At 41.3% G+C, this 17,288-nt stretch overlaps 1 protein-coding gene across 1 annotated transcript; it reads right to left on the reverse strand.

The window, feature by feature from the left end:
* Positions 1-171: 171 nt before the first annotated feature.
* Positions 172-2,432, reverse strand: insl5a (insulin-like 5a). Its single transcript, NM_001146403.2, has 2 exons — positions 2,086-2,432; positions 172-958 (listed from the first exon to the last, which is right to left on the reverse strand). Exons 1-2 carry the CDS (start codon positions 2,261-2,263, stop codon positions 807-809), a joined length of 330 nt encoding a protein of 109 aa, NP_001139875.1. The 5' UTR covers positions 2,264-2,432; the 3' UTR covers positions 172-806.
* Positions 2,433-17,288: the final 14,856 nt, after the last annotated feature.

The raw sequence follows: 17,288 nt of genomic DNA on the forward strand, positions 1-17,288 counted from the left end.
TAGCAACCGTAGACTGTTCCTTTTAAGATAGATGGAGATGAGCTTATGACTAACAGTATGTAATGAAAGAATGCAGTGAGTCAAAATGATCAAGGCGTTTCAATAATCCACAGTGAATTAAAGCTTCACACTTACTCACGTAACAGAAATGAAAAGGATCGCACTCCCATGCATGTCAAGCATGTAAGAACATTTATTAGACTAGGGCTAGCAAAATATATGGTACGATCAGGACTAGTCTTTTCAAAAAGTTACGTGAAAGTCCCTGAATTCAGCGTTGGTTCTTAACTCTCTCATCATTGACACATTTAACAGAGGCTGGTTTCCATCCTGTGCATAAACTTCATGCGATACAAACTACGACAGGAGAAAAGTTCCTCTTTGTAATCCACACACACAGACACGTCAAGTAAAAGTCCCCTTAACCACTACTATGTACTAAATCTATGACAACAACTAGCTAAAAAGCTCTATCTTTATTAAGCTCTGATTTCATACATTACATACTATTTTTGATTGTTCTGTGCAGGTATTGTGATTGGCTGAAATGGTTGAGGATATAATATAAAACCTCACATTCTTTCTTTTTTTCTCCTATGGATGCATTGGTTTTACCTCACCGGGTGAGCGGAGTTTGCACATTTTAGACCGTTCCAATGTCGTATAGTGACACCGGGGCACAGGGTGAGATAAAACAAATGCACCCTATTTCTGTTTTTCGTGAAGAAGGTAAGACAGGTTTGGATAGGAGGAGAGCAAGTCTGTTTAGGAGGGGGTGAAAAGTTAACCACAAAGACCCTCAGGTCTCAACAGAGATATGTGAGGTCACTCTTCCTGCAGCCCACTTTGCAGCACACGGTGGTCAGCATGTGGTTCAGGTCCCGTCTGCTGAACTCTGACCCCAGGCTGGCATTCAGGTCCTCCAGGCTGCTCTGCTGCAGCTCCCCATTTGCCAAACCTGCACATGACATTGATCCATATCATTAATTATCACATAAAATAACATGCTATTACAGTCTAATATGAGCTTTACAAAAACACCTATTCAAGAATGAAAGCAGTCAACTAAAATATGTTATTCAAGACAAAAATGTATTTTCTCTCTCACTGCTTGCTGATTGTCTGAGAGTGATATTTTATATTTTTTATTTATTTATTTTTATTTCACCTTTATTTAACCAGGTAGGCAAGTTGAGAACAAGTTCTCATTTACAATTGCGACCTGGCCAAGATAAAGCAAAGCAGTTCGACACATACAACAACACAAAGTTACACATGGAGTAAAACAAACATACAGTTAATAATACAGTAGAAAAATAAGTCTATATAAAATGTCAGCAAATGAGGTGAGATAAGGGAGGTAAAGGCAAAAAAGGCCATGGTGGATATGCCGTCTACGTTTAACAGTGTAATTGCTATACATGGTCCTGTCAAATGAGGAAACTATTGAATTATTGTACAGGTTTAAAAAAATTATTGTACAGGTTTTGCTGGTGCTATCATGTCTTGTCCAGAATCTGTTCCTCTAACTGGTTCTAATGAGCATGGCTAATGTGCTAACTGGGTTAGCCCGCTGCTGTCTGTCCAGTGGGAACATGCTGGCTGACCCTGATAGCATCGCAATCAGATGATTAGACCTGGGTTCCACTGGGTTTGAATGTTCCAGAGGACAGTACAGCGTAACAGACCTCCATGACCCAGCCAGAGGATCAACTTCCTGCCTTCCTGACTGCACACCCCACTGGAGCAGCGTCACTGTACATCACTGCAGACAGACCCCATCACTGACTCACAGATACATTGTCCCGTCAATTTATGTAATTCTGTTAATGAAGTGGAATAACTCCTGACGTAAAATGTCAGTGGTGTGAGTGGGAATCTGAGTTTAAGTGACGACACTACATTAAATACGTTTAAAGAAGTGTAAGTAGGAGGATATGGATCAGAAATGGATAATCAGGTCTGTAAACCTAAGCATGTAAAGAAAAGGGGTAACATGGAAAAGTAGTCAGGAGGAGAAAGTGAAAAGTGGGGGTAACAGATTTAACAGAGGTTTAAAGTAGAAGGTAGAGATGGGTAACTCACCCTCCAGTTGCTCCGGTTCGTTGAGAAGCCGTCTCCAGCGGGAGCCTCCACAGGTGTAGACGACGGCCCTGAGAAACTCTCTGCCGCACATCTTCACTAAGCTCACCTCCGCCCTCACCTGGCTCAACCCCACTGCCACGCACAGCAGCAGGGGCAGTATTACTGGCAACACACGCATCACGGCTGGCTGGATTGATATCTGTGGGTCACTGTGAGGGTGTGTGTATCTGCGTTCGCCCGCACACCGATTGTCTCTCTGGTCTACTTCTTTCTCTTATTTCTTCTTGTTGTCTCTGTGTTTCTCTCTTTCTCTCTTGCTGAGGCGATAACACAGTGGATTGATCTCTGGACCAAGGCATGCACTTCCTCCTATATATACCATCCTCCTTTCAGCTCATCAGTGGTCCCCCCCCCAATCCCTTCCCCACCTCATCCACACTATCTCTCTTTCCTCGCCCCCACCCTGCATGGTCTCTTCCAGTCAAATTATTTTATGTTTCCGGTCATGTCCACCATCACCAATTGTGATCTGACTGAGAGTGAGTCCCATCAGGTAATCAGTTCTTTACTGCCCCAATCTACAATCAGATTACCTGTCCAGAGGGGCAGAGGGTGCTCTCTCTACCTCTCCATTTTAACGAGTTGATTGCAGTGACCTTCCCTTTAAAGCACAGCTAATTCAGTCACATGTTGGGATAACCCCCAGCCAAACAGATGGCTCATGTGTTCATAGTGTTTTTGTCAGACATTTAACCTTCCCATAACAGAAGTTAAATGTCCCAACTGAATAGAAAGTGTAAATGCTGTTCTAGTTTTAGTGTTCTATTATGTGAAATGACATCACGGCATGACATTAGTGGTTCCCTCAAGGGTAGTTTCCTCATTAGTTGACAGAAAATTCGCCCCTGATATTCTTTTGATGAATAGATATACAGTCGCTAGTGAGTCTTCACACCCCTTGCATGGGATACATATTTTTATGTCTTAAAATGTACCGATCTACACAACCTACTCCACATTTTCAAAGTGAAATAAATATTATAGAAAATGTTCCTAATTAACTACAAATAACAAAACAAAGATGTCTTGATTGCATGTATTCCCACCCCAGAGTTAATACTTGTTGGAAGCACCTTTGGCAGCGATAACAGCTGTGAATCATTTTGAAAAATACAGACAAAAAGTTAGAGGAAACACTGCCTCAGTTTTCTGAATACCTAACCCTGGGATAGGGTTTTATTTTTTAGCGGGACAATTAGAAATGTTTTTATGCCAATAGGCGTTAAGTGTTCCTGAATGGTCCAGAGACAAGGTTTGAATAATGCTGTCCTTTAATGACTCCCAACCAAATTTACTGAGCTTGAGCAATTTTGACAAAAACAATAGATCATGATCATGACAAACTCCCCAGTCCCTGCCAGTGACAAGCATACCCATAACATGATGCTGCAACCACAATACTTGAAAATACAGACAACATTATTTCCCTAAGAGTTGTGCAAAGTTCGTAGAATCTTATTCAAAAATTATTCACAGCTGTAATGGCTGCGAAAGGTGCTTTCACCAAGTATTAACTCTGGGGAATGAAGACATCTTCATTTTTTATTATTATTAATTTGGAAATGATCAAAAAATGTTCCTTCCCTTTTGAAATGTGGAGTAGGTTGTGTACATTGGTAGAAACAAATGTAATAAATGTTTTGATTTAATTTTAAGGCAGCAAAATGTGAAGACTGTGCAAAGGGTGTGTACACTTTACACACTTCCACAAGATCTGATTATGCAAATTATATCTAATCTGAATAAGACATATTTTATGTTTTTCTCCAATAAGAACATCAAGGTATTACAAAATGTTTAAATTTACACTTTGCTGTAATGTTGTAAATCTTTTTTTTCCTCGTATGTAAAAGTAAGAGATGGTCTTGAGCAGTATTAATTTTACTATTCGCAATGGTCTCTGGTTTTACATCACAGCTCATTAAAAACCCCAGTACTCAATAACACAATAAGCTCTTGTTTGATAAGTAATTGACAGGCTCCCAATAAACCAACTATGTAACACATAAATCAACAATTATGTAACACATTGTCACGTCCTGACCAGTAAAAGAGGTTATTTGTTATTGTAGTTTGGTCAGGACGTGGCAGGGGTGTGTTTGTTTTGTGTTGTCGGGGTTTTTGGGTTGTGTTCTATGTTTTGTATTTCTATGTTCTATCTTCTAGTTTTTCTATGTCTAGTTTATTGTTTTGTCCTTTAATTGGAGGCAGCTGTTCCTCGTTGCCTCTAATTGAAGGTCCTATTTAGTAGGGGTGTTTTTTCTATGGGATATGTGGGTAGTTATTTCCTGTTTAGTGTTTGTTGCACCTGACGAGACTGTTGTCGTCATTCTTTTTGTTCAGTGTTCATTTTTGTTTAATAAAGAAGATAATGAGCATTCACGTTCCCGCTGCATATTGGTCCAATTCATACCACGACCGTGACACACATAGGATGCACCAATTACTCAATCAAGCTAATCAGTGAGGTGCTTTGTTACTTGATTACATGGACAAGAGGCATATCTACAGTACCAGTCAAAAGTTTGGATACACCTACTCATTCAAGGGTTTTTCATTATTTTGACAATTTTCTACATTGTAGAAAAGTAGTGAAGACATCAAAACTATGAAATAACACATATGGAATCATGTAGTAACCAAATAAGTGTTAAACAAATCAATATTTTTTAGATTTTAGATTCTTCAAAGTAGCCACGCTTTGATGACAGCTTTGCACTCTCTTGGCATTCTCTCAACCAGCTTCACCTGGAATGCTTTTCCAACACTCTTGAAGGAGTTCCCACATATGCTGAGCACTTGTTGGCTGCTTTTCTTTCACTCTGCGGTCCAACTCATCCCAAACCATCTCAATTGAGTTGTGGTCGGGTGATTGTGGAGGCCAGGTCATCTGATGTAGCACCATCACTCTCCTTCTTGGTCAAATAGCCCTTACACTGCCTGGAGGTGTGTTTGGTCATTGTCCTGTTGAAAAATAAATGATATTCCCACTAACCGCAAACCAGATGGGATGGCGTATCGCTGCAGAATGCTGTGGTAGCCATGCTGGTTAAGTGTGCCTTGAATTCTGAATAAATCACAGACAGTGTCACCAGGAAAGCCCCCCCACACCATCATACCTCCTTCATGCTTCACGGTGAGAACCACACATGCAGAGATAATCCATTCAGCTACTCTGCATCTCACAAAGACATGACAGTTGGAACCAAAAATCTCAGACCAAAGGACAGATTTCCACCGGTCTAATTTCCATTGCTCATGTTTCTTGGCCCAAGCAAGTCTCTTCTTCTTATTGGTGTGCTTTAGTAGTAGTTTCTTTGCAGCAATTCGACCATGAAGGCCTGATTCACGCAGTCTCCTCTGAACAGTTGATGTTGAGATGTGTCTGTTACTTGAACTCTGTGAAGCATTTATTTGGGCTGCATTCTGAGGTGCAGTTAACTCTAATGAACTTATCCTCTGCATCAGAGGTAACTCTGGGTCTTCCTTTCTTGTGGCGGTCCTCATGAGAGCCAGTTTCATCATAGCGTTTGATGGTTCTTGCTACTGCACAAATGTTCCGCATTGACTGACCTTCATGTTTTAAATTAATGATGGGCTGTCATTTCTCTTTGCTTATTTGAGCTGTTCTTGCCATAATATGGACTTGGTCTTCTGTATACCTACCTTGACACAACATTGGTTCAAACGCATTAAGAAGGAAAGAAATTCCACAAATTAACTTTTAACAAGGCACAACTGTTAATTGAAATGCATTCCAGGTGACTACCTCATGAAGCTGGTTGAGAAAATGTGTGCAAAGCTGTCATCAAAGCAAAGGGTTGCTACTTTGAAGAATCTCAAATATTTTGATTTGTTTAACACTTACTACATGATTCCATGTGTTATTTCATAGTTTTGATGTCTTCACTATTATTCTATAATGTAGAAGATAGTAATAATAAAAAACCCTTGAATGAGTATGTGTGTCCAAACTTTTGACCGGTACTGTATGTGAGAATGCTTGTCATCGACTACAGCTCTTATTTCAACACCATAGTGCCCTCCAAACTTGTCACTAAGCACAGGGCCTTGGGTCTGAACCCCTCCCTGTGCAACTGGGTCCTAGACTTCCTGGCGGGCCGACACAAGGCCCCCCCTTAATCATCAAGTTTGCTGACAACATGACAGTGGTAGGCCTGACTACCAACAACAATGAGACAGCCTACAGGGAGGAGGTTAGAGTCCTGGCAGAGTGGTGCCAGGAAAATAACCTCTCCCTCAAAAACAAAGGAGCTGATCGTGGACTACAGGAGACAGAGAAGGGAGCACATCCCCATCCACATCGACGGGGCCACAGTGGAGAGGGTCAAAAGCTTTAAGTTCCTTGGCGTGCACATCACTGATTCCCTGAAATGGTCCCACCACACCGACACCGTGGTGGAGAAGGCGCAACAGCCCCTCTACAGCCTCAGGTGGCTGAAGAAATTTTGCATGTCCCTACGACACTCACAAACTTCTACAGATGCACGATTGAGAGCATTCTGTCGGGCTGCATCACCGCCTGGTACAGCACTGCACGGCCCTCAACCGAGTGGCTCTGCAGAGGGTGGTGTGGTCAGCCCAATACATCACCGGGGGTGCACTGCCTGCCCTCCAGGACATTTACAGCACTTGGGGTTAAAGGAAGGCCAAGAAGATCATCAAGGACAAGGGTGGCCACCCGATTCACGATCTGTTCACCCTGCTACCATCTAGCAGACAGAGACAGTACAGGTGCATCAAAGCCAGGACTGAAAGACTGAAAAACAGCTTCTATCTCCAGGCTATCAAACTGTTGAACAGCCATTGCACTATCTCCTGTATTAAGTGGCAAAGATAGACTCACTCACACACTCACAAACACATAAGCTCACACACACACACACACCTCATACACACGCATACTCCTGTACTGTATACATTCACACACATACGCCCATACTCTCTCTCACACACACACACACACACACACACACACACACACACACACACACACACACACACACACACACACACACACACACACACACACACACACACACACACACACACACACACACACACACACACACACACACACACACACACACACACACACACACACACACACACACACACACACAGTGTATTCATATACTGTATTCATCACATACCTCATTCTAATATATCTACTACTGTACATATCATTCTTAGTATATATTTTTGGTGTACAAACACATGGATTGCATGTGGATTACTGACAACGTGTTATATGGGTTGTTAACTGCATTCCCAGCTAACAATTCTAGGGAGAGAGAACATTTTTGTAATGTTACCCTTAATGTTCCCCAGATGTTTGTGTCCAGTTTTCCGTTAGTTATGGAACCATTCTATGTATGCTAGCATACATCTCCTGGGAACCTATTTAGCAATTTTTTGGGTTAGAGTTAGGAGAACATTCCCTAAATGTCAAACAGAACTTACCCAGAACGTTGTTGCCATGTTCTCTGAATATAATATATTACATTTATAGACACGTTATAGACACAGTTATAGACACATTGATTTGCAGGACCATTTCTGTGTATCAGTTACCTGATGTTCCCAATGAATCGCCCCCCCCCCAAAATAAAAATAAAAAAAATGGTTTCTTTAAACTTTGTTACTGTTCCCAAGCCCATCAAGGACCTGATTGGTGAACCACTGATAGCTCTTTGTCTGTTGGCAAGGGACAAAGTGTTTTCAACTTACATATTTGACTCATGATTACAGTGTGCATGTTCATTTATACAGTAATTATTATTCAACAGTCCTCACTTGGGAATTGAACTAACAACCTCTAGATCCACCGCATAGTGATCTTTCTGCTACGCCACCATGTCTGCGTCAGTCAATCTCACAATTCTCTCATCACTGATTTGATTTACTTATTTCAGCAATTTAAGTGCTGAACAACCATGTTTTGTGTATGTTTGGTTGGACGTTGATGGAATATTCTCCTACCCCCACCCCGAAAACTCAACACATAAATGTTCTTGCAACGTTCCCATGACATGCGTATCGAACATTCATATCTGATAATGTGGTAACCAGGTTCTGGGTAAGTTCTTTTTGACAATAACGGAATAGTCTCTTGGAAATGTTCCTTGCAGATCACAGGGAAATTCCTATGTAAACGTTTGTTAATGACCTAATGAGACTCTTAAGGGAATGTTCTCTGAAGCTGTGGGAAAGTTTGTTGTTAGCTGGGTTCATTCTGACATTCGTGATTTCTTGTTTCTAGTTTTTGATTATTATTTGTGTATTTGTTTGACATTTTTGCTGCACCGTAAGGAGCTAGTAACACAATAATTTTGCTGCACCCGCCATAACATCTGCTAAACTGTGTACGCAACCAATAAACGTTTATTTGATTTGACATCCTGACCTACAGGGCGAACCCCTCGGACCCAGTGGTTATTCAGGACAAGGGTTGGAGACCATCTGCCTAATGTGTCAGTGCTCTTCAGTTTTGTCAGGTCTCCCTTGGGAAAGAGGTATTTTGACCTCAATGGGACTTCCTGGTTGATTAACCTTGTACTGCAGTGGGCTAAATCTGGGTCACCGATTGTTTCTTGGTAGTATTAAACAAATCACCTTTAAAAAAAGTATACTCCTCACACACATGGTTATGGACTTAATAAAATGAAGACACCTGTACCATGTCAGACATAGAACTGAAATGTATTACATTTTGAGTTTGCATCCCAATATTTCACTTTATATACATCACAGAAGACTGAAATATAACAAAACTGTTTGACATAGTAACACTGGATTTTTGCCGGTAAAAAAATGAAAGTTGAATAATTATGAAACTATGAAACATATGAACAACATTCCACCCATGAGGTCACTAGGTCATTTGACTGCAGGAAAGGGCTACAACCTCTAAAAGGGGGAGGCCATAGAAATGCATTGAACAACACATTCATTCAGGTTTTGAAGTCTATGTCCTATATCTTGGAAACATAAGAAAGCTCCGGAAATATATATCTATTTTTTTTTTTACACATTTAACCCCTTTTCTTTGTTACTACAAAACCTCCTCCATACTTCCATGAATGTTTTACACTAGTACCTGGTAACCTTCAGAGTCCCATGACACTTGTAGGGGTCATAGAGCAAAAAGAAGAGAGTCTCCCCTTTCCACAGTGGGGTCATATTAGTTTGTAGCACAAACGGTTCGCACGCTACAGACAGAAGTTAGCACATCGGCTCAGGAAATATTCTCTTCTTTTTACACACATTTAACATTTAAAATGTTTTACACTACTACCTGGTTACCTTCAGTGTCCCGTGGGGCGTGTGGGGGTTGTGGAGCAAAACGGAGAATACTATCGTTTGTGAGAGTCTCATCTTTCCACAGAGTGTTAGAGTTAGTAAGCCAAACAGTTCGGACAATACATACATTTTCATGAGTAGACCGATTTTAGGGATGTCTCATGGTCTGACAAACAGCGCTGTAGCTCTGTCACCTTCCACTGCAGACTTGGAGGGCCGACATAGGCGGATGTGGTGGATTGAGACGCAGCCCACGCAAAAAAACCCAGATATTTCTAGCTTAAATTGATGGATGTTGATGGGAATTTGTGTATTATGCTAATTAGATTGACGCACAGTTGCACCAGTAGACTCAAGGATTTGAGCCTAAATACAATTTTAAAAAAACAGTTGGCTGCTTTGATGAAAACCACTGATTTGGAAACAAGGGTAGTGATCCAGACAACAGATAGGTAGACACAGAGAGAGAACAATCATAATGGTATATCTGTTTACTACCATCATGGGACTCCTGTCAGATGTCCACTTTACCAGATGTTTATGTTTTTCTGCCCGTTTGCTCCTGAAGCATTAGATTCCACTCCGTTTGAGCCTTTTTTACTCCCATAACAATGACCTTTAACACTTTCTGAAATGTCAGGAAAAACCTTTAACCACATAATGACAGCCATTAGCTGAGTTGTGGGAGGCCGAGGTTGTGTGTGTGTGTGTGTGTGTGTGTGTGTGTGTGTGTGTGTGTGTGTGTGTGTGTGTGTGTGTGTGTGTGTGTGTGTGTGTGTGTGTGTGTGTGTGTGTGTGTGTGTGTGTGTGTGACAGTCACTCAGAGACCCTCAGTTACTCTTCATCAGAACAAGCTCAATGACACCTTTCCTGTGTGATTTGGTCAACAAGATCAGCAGCTTCATAGAATCAGGCAGAACTTCCATTAAATTGGATGACATCCATTCCAGGTATTTCTGCGTTATGCTATTATTGAAGACTGAAACTGGGCATTGGGCCAGGTAAAAAAGACGTAAAGAAACATTTGGCTGATATAGATATTGATCTAAACTTTGAGAGAGAGTGAGTGTACAAGCAGAAACATGTTTTAAGGTAATAATGCATGATCATATTTTCTGTTCTCAATATAAAACCAAAACAGGCAAATATGCAGTCAGTCTGCAGACATACCCTTCACTAATCTCATTGGAGGTCTAAAATGGAGACGTTCAGTCTCCTACAGTACTTCCCTGAGGACCAAACATTATGGAGACAGCCAATGATGAGGCAGGCTTGTGGGACACATAAGACCCAGGGTGTCCTTCTACTCTCCACCCATGGCAAGATCTGTCCCTCTCACAGCTGGCTGGCCAAGGTGGAGCCGATGATGTCCTCTAACATCTTACACCTGAGGGGAGAGAGAAAAGACGCCATAAGATAGAATACAATATGTACTATTGAATTCTGCGGAAGACGTTTTACTGTAAACTTTGTTTGCCCAGGGAGATAACAACAGTTAGCCAGCCCCCACAGACAGAGGAAATTATGCCTTGATCTGGGCAGAATATGGTAATTAATGGGAAAATCCAATCAAAAACTACCTTTTTGGTATTTTTTTTCATTAGTCCACTGTTAATACAGTCCCAAAATGTTTTGCATGTTCGCAATCAAGTTTTCAAGATACAGTGCCTTGCGAAAGTATTCGGCCCCCTTGAACTTTTCGACCTTTTGCCACATTTCAGGCTTCAAACATAAAGATATAAAACTGTAATTTTTTGTGAAGAATCAACAACAAGTGGGACACAATTATGAAGTGGAACGAACTTTATTGGATATTTCAAACTTTTTTAACAAATAAAAAATGTTAAAATTGTCCGTGCAAAATTATTCAGCCCCCTTAAGTTAATACTTTGTAGCGCCACCTTTTGCTGCGATTACAGATGTAAGTCGCTTGGGGTATGTCTCTATCAGTTTTGCACATGGAGAGACTGACATTTTTGCCCATTCCTCCTTGCAAAACAGCTCGAGCTCAGTGAGGTTGGATGGAGAGCATTTGTGAACAGCAGTTTTCAGTTCTTTCCACAGATTCTCGATTGGATTCAGGTCTGGACTTTGACTTGGCCATTCTAACACCTGGATATGTTTATTTGTGAACCATTCCATTGTAGATTTTGCTTTATGTTTTGGATCATTGTCTTGTTGGAAGACAAATCTCCGTCCCAGTCTCAGGTCTTTTGCAGACTCCATCAGGTTTTCTTCGAGAATGGTCCTGTATTTGGCTCCATCCATCTTCCCATCAATTTTAACCATCTTCCCTGCCCCTGCTGAAGAAAAGCAGGCCCAAACCATGATGCTGCCACCACCATGTTTGACAGTGGGGATGGTGTGTTCAGGGTGATGAGCTGTGTTGCTTTTACGCCAAACATAACGTTTTGCATTGTTGCCAAAAAGTTCGATTTTGGTTTCATCTGACCAGAGCACCTTCTTCCACATGTTTGGTGTGTCTCCCAGGTGGCTAGTGGCAAACTTTAAACAACACTTTTTATGGATATCTTTAAGAAATGGCTTTCTTCTTGCCACTCTTCCATAAAGGCCAGATTTGTGCAGTATACGACTGATTGTTGTCCTATGGACAGAGTCTCCCACCTCAGCTGTAGATCTCTGCAGTTCATCCAGAGTGATCATGGGCCTCTTGGCTGCATCTCTGATCAGTCTTCTCCTTGTATGAGCTGAAAGTTTAGAGGGACGGCCGGGTCTTCGTAGATTTGCAGTGGTCTGATACTCCTTCCATTTCAATATTATCGCTTGCACAGTGCTCCTTGGGATGTTTAAAGCTTGGGAAATCTTTTTGTATCCAAATCCGGCTTTAAACTTCTCCACAACAGTATCTCGGACCTGCCTGGTGTGTTCCTTGTTCTTCATGATGCTCTCTGCGCTTTAAACGGACCTCTGAGACTATCACAGAGCAGGTGCATTTATACGGAGACTTGATTACACACAGGTGGATTCTATTTATCAACATTAGTCATTTAGGTCAACATTGGATCATTTAGAGATCCTCACTGAACTTCTGGAGAGAGTTTGCTGCACTGAAAGTAAAGGGGCTGAATAATTTTGCACTGACAATTTTTCAGTTTTTTATTTGTTAAAAAAGTTTGAAATATCCAATAAAGTTCGTTCCACTTCATAATGGTGTCCCACTTGTTGTTGATTCTTCACAAAAAATTACAGTTTTATATCTTTATGTTTGAAGCCTGAAATGTGGCAAAAGGTCGAAAAGTTCAAGGGGGCCGAATACTTTCGCAAGGCACTGTATATGACTTTCAAGAAGCAAAGAGTCACCGGCCACATCATCACAATGATGCAAAGTCTTTTTGAGTGGAGTTTCCTTTTAAAGAGATTCTCCTTTACATTTGTATACTTTTTGGCCAGTAGTTCTGAAAGTAGTATCCCTCACAATGTGGTCCCCGAAAATTGCTTACAACATCCTATATGTCCACTACGTCATTGCTCTCACTCTCTGCTGTGTCCCTTGAGCCGTTGGGCCCCCCCTGCAACCTCATTGGATAACGCTGGGCAGGCCTATTGCTAGCTGTCACTCAAATGTAAGGGGCTAAAGCTCATTGGCTAGAACTCAAATGGCTAGTGCCAACCACGTGGGGGGAAATGTAGGGAAAATGGAGCTGCACAGCTTCAAGAAAACAGGTGCATTCAAACTAGGGATTTTGTGGCTAATTGACACAAGACAGTTATTCTGCTCATAGATAATTTTCAATGGTGAACTTCACATTGACACATCCAGCCCAAAGCAGCATGTTTAAAAAATACATTCTTAGTCACCAAAGTACTGGAGCAAGTGACAATCAGCAGTTGAAACAATGACAAAGCGTTCTCCCCACCACTGTTTCGGTATAAAGCGGGGGGATGGGGCTAGAGAAATGGGGCTAGAGAAATGGGGCTAGAGAAATGCAACCACGGTCAAATTCAAAGACAGCTGGATTATAATTTTAATCATGTTTATTATGGTATACAATGTTTGTTTACATTTACTTTGTTTACAAACATTGGAGTAAAAAAAGTTTAAATTGGCTTCTGATATGGTACGGCAGTTGAACTTAGCTCATGAGGCATTTATAAGTAATAATCTTTGAGAATCAATGGGTACATATAATTCATTTATAAGTCCAAAAATGGATGTACCAACTGCTTATTGCCCCTTCAGGTGGTCTGTAATCAGACTGATTTATCACACAGAGAACAGTTTGAAGCATGTTTAAAAGTTGAAGCTCTCAGTGGTTGAGATGGTGACTCCCATAGGTCATGCAGAATAGGACATACTGCACAAAGATGATTCCCTCTGTAAGAACAGAGCAATAAAACACTGTAATTGCAAGGTTTATGCAACAAGACCCATCTTTCTACTCTTTCCTGTAGTTGATACAATGCAGTTGGCTTATACTCAAACCTGAAGGGCCGGTTTCCATGACACATAATTTAGCCTAGTCTTGGACTAAAAAGCACTTTCAATGAAGATTGTCCTGAAGTGTGCTGTAAAATGCAGCCACACTCTAATCTCCTGCTCACCTGAGTTCCCTCTCCCACGGTGAGGTTCTTGAGCTGGTAGACACTGACCTGTCCGTCACTGTCCCCCACCAGGTTGCAGTCTGTCTCAGTAGCAAACAGCAGGGAGGTCAGCTTCACCCCAGGACTGGCAAGGCTCACGATGGTGGGGTCCAGGCTGGGGAAAGGGACAAGGGCATGGTGGCGATGGTTATTTATACAGTAGGCCATGATGCTCAAAGTAACGTGTTGATCAATAATGTCTTTGGAATATCATTTTAAGATAAGGAACTGGAGAGGGAGAGAAAGAGACAGAGTGAAATCAATTGTTCCCTCACAATCTATTAAGAGATTGAAAGTAACAGAAAAGGAGAGAGATAAAGAAAGTGAGACGACTCACCTGCTGGCTCCCTGGACGTCCCCAAGCACGGTGGCCCACTTGGGGGAACACATGATGTCATAGACTGTCCTCTGGGTACGCGTGAAGCCCAGCACAGGAGAGAACAGCTCCTGCCACCACGGCTGGATTGTCTAATCAGAGGAGCAGCTCAGGAAGATGTCCGAGCAGAGCAGAGACCATGTGATGCGGGACAGAGGGCCCTGGGAGCAAGGAGAAGGTTAGAGTTGTGGTTGAGGCTAGGTTTGAACCGAGATGTGGACATGAAGGGTTTGGGTTGTGGTTGGGTCTAGGGTTGAACTGGGATGTGGACATGAAGCTAGGGTTCGGGTTAGAGTTGTGGTTGAGGCTGTATTTTGGGTTGAACTGGGATGTGGACATGAAGTTAGGGCTAGGGTAAGGGTTGAGGCTAGGGTTAGAGTTGAACCAGGATGGGGACATGAAGTTAGGGTGTGGGTTGTGGTTGAGGTTACAGTTTGGGTTGAATGGGGATGTGGACATGAAGCTAGGGTTAGGGTTGTGGTTCAATTAGGGTTAGGGTTGAACTAGGGCTGTGGAGGTCACGAAATTTCATCAGCCAGTGATTGTCAAGCAAATAAATGTCAGTCTCACGGTAATTGACCATTAATTAACATAAACACATTTAGCATCTCCTGGCTTCCACACATAGGCTACACGCCATTTTAAAATGTATAATAAATCTGTGTAATATAGCCTACAGAATAAATCCATGATTTATTTTAGACACGTTGAAAGAAGTATGATATAAAGAAAATGTAGTCTATTTCAGAAGATCAGAATAGCATACTCTGAGTTGCCCTTATGTTAGGTCTTGATATGGCTATGCCGAATGGATGTGGGCTACACTAGTTCATTTAGCAGACAAGATTTGCTTATAATTCCTTGGCCTTATTTTATGAAGAATAAAATTGAACAAAGCTGAATAAAATATAAATATTTTCTCCAAACTATTTGAGGGAGTGTGCACATGCAGATATTCTGTGTTGAGCAGTTAACAAAGAAATAGGTACTCCTATATTTTACAGTAATTAATGTAACTTTAGTTGTTCTTCAAACGTTGGGCTATATGTTTTGATTTGTAATACATTGTAGGGCTGCATGATGAGACTAATGATAATTAGAAAAAAGTTGCTCTGCTTAGTTTTTTGCACAGCCTGTGTTTGACAAGCACTTGATGATGCCTCGAAATTCACGGCAGCATCCCCTTTGTGGCCGTAATGCACCCCCAAAAAATCCAAGCCTTTTGCGGCCCGGAGTGCTGCGTTGTGCCATTCTCCCTGAGTGTGGTGCGCAATATAAAGCGTCTCTCACTCCCGGGTCTTTCTCACAGGCTACAAGTTAAGACAGACACATCGGGTATGGAAAGCAAAAAGGTTCAAATCATCTTAACTGGAACACGTCTTAAACTGTTTGGGATAGGGGGCAGTATTTTCACGGCCGGATAAAAAACGTACCCGATTTAATCTGGTTACTACTCCTGCCCAGAAACTAGAATATGCATATAATTAGTAGATTTGGATAGAAAACACTCTAAAGTTTCTAAAACTGTTTGAATGGTGTCTGTGAGTATAACAGAACTCATATGGCAGGCCAGAACCTTAGAAGATTACATACAGTTTATTGTCCTTCTGTAGCATCTCTATCGAAAATACAGCATCTGTGCTGTAACGTGACATTTTCTAAGGCTTCCATTGGCTCTCAGAAGGCGCCAGAAAGTGGAATGACGTGTGTCCGGTCTCTGGGCTAAGAACAGCAGGAGTATTTGTTAGTGGTATGGCTGGGAACAGTGACACTGGAGATGCGCGTCCACGAGACTACTCCATTTTTTTCTTTCAGCCTTTGAATGAATACAACGTCGCCCGGTTGGAATATTATCGCTATTTTACGAGAAAAATGGCATAAAAATTGATTTTAAACAGCGTTTGACATGCTTCGAATTACGGTAATGGAATATTTTGAAGAAAAATGTTCACGAAATGCGCTCGCGCGTCACCCTTCGGATAGTGACCTCAACGCACGAACAAAACGGAGCTATTTCAATATAACTATGGATTATTTGGAACCAAAACAACATTTGTTGTTGAAGTAGAAGTCCTGGGAGTGCATTCTGACGAAGAACAGCAAAGGTAATCCAATTTTTCTTATAGTAAATCTGAGTTTGGTGAGGGCCAAACTTGGTGGGTGTCAAATTAGCTAGCCATGATGGCCGGGCTATGTACTCAGAATATTGCAAAATGTGCTTTCGCCGAAAAGCTATTTTAAAATCTGACACCGCGATTGCATAAAGGAGTTCTTTATCTATAATTCTTAAAATAATTGTTATGTTTTTTGTGAACGTTAATCATGAGTAATTTTGTAAATTCACCGGAAGTTTGCGGTGGGTATGCTAGTTCTGAACATCACATGCTAATGCAAAAAAGCTGGTTTTTGATATAAATATGAACTTGATTGAACAAAACATGCATGTATTGTATAACATAATGTCCTAGGAGTGTCATCTGATGAAGATCATCAAAGGTTAGTGCTGCATTTAGCTGTGGTTTTGGTTTTTGTGACATATATGCTTGCTTTGAAAATGGCTGTGTGATTATTTTGGCAGGGTACTCTCCTGACATAATCTAATGTTTTGCTTTCGCTGTAAAGCCTTTTTGAAATCGGACAATGTGGTTAGATTAACGAAAGTCTTGTCTTTAAAATGGTGCGAAATAGTTAATTGTTTGAGAAAATTGAATTGTGGTATTTTAGTTGGTTTTGTATTTCGCGCCATGCGATGCCATTGGCTGTTGGCTAGGGGTTCCGCTAGCGGAACGTCTGTCCTTAACAGGTTTAACACTTCTAATTATAATTTTTCACTTACTTTTTT

Source organism: Salmo salar, chromosome ssa23 (genome assembly GCF_905237065.1).
Source record: "Salmo salar chromosome ssa23, Ssal_v3.1, whole genome shotgun sequence".
Lineage (NCBI taxonomy): Eukaryota > Metazoa > Chordata > Actinopteri > Salmoniformes > Salmonidae > Salmo > Salmo salar.

Coding starts and splice junctions, on each gene's coding strand:
- insl5a (NM_001146403.2), bottom strand. CDS start 2,263: ATGCGTGTGTTGCCAGTAATACTGCCCCTGCTGCTGTGCGTGGCAGTG. Junction 959..2,085: donor CGAACCGGAGCAACTGGAGG/GTGAGTTACCCA, acceptor TGTCATGTGCAG/GTTTGGCAAATGGGGAGCTG.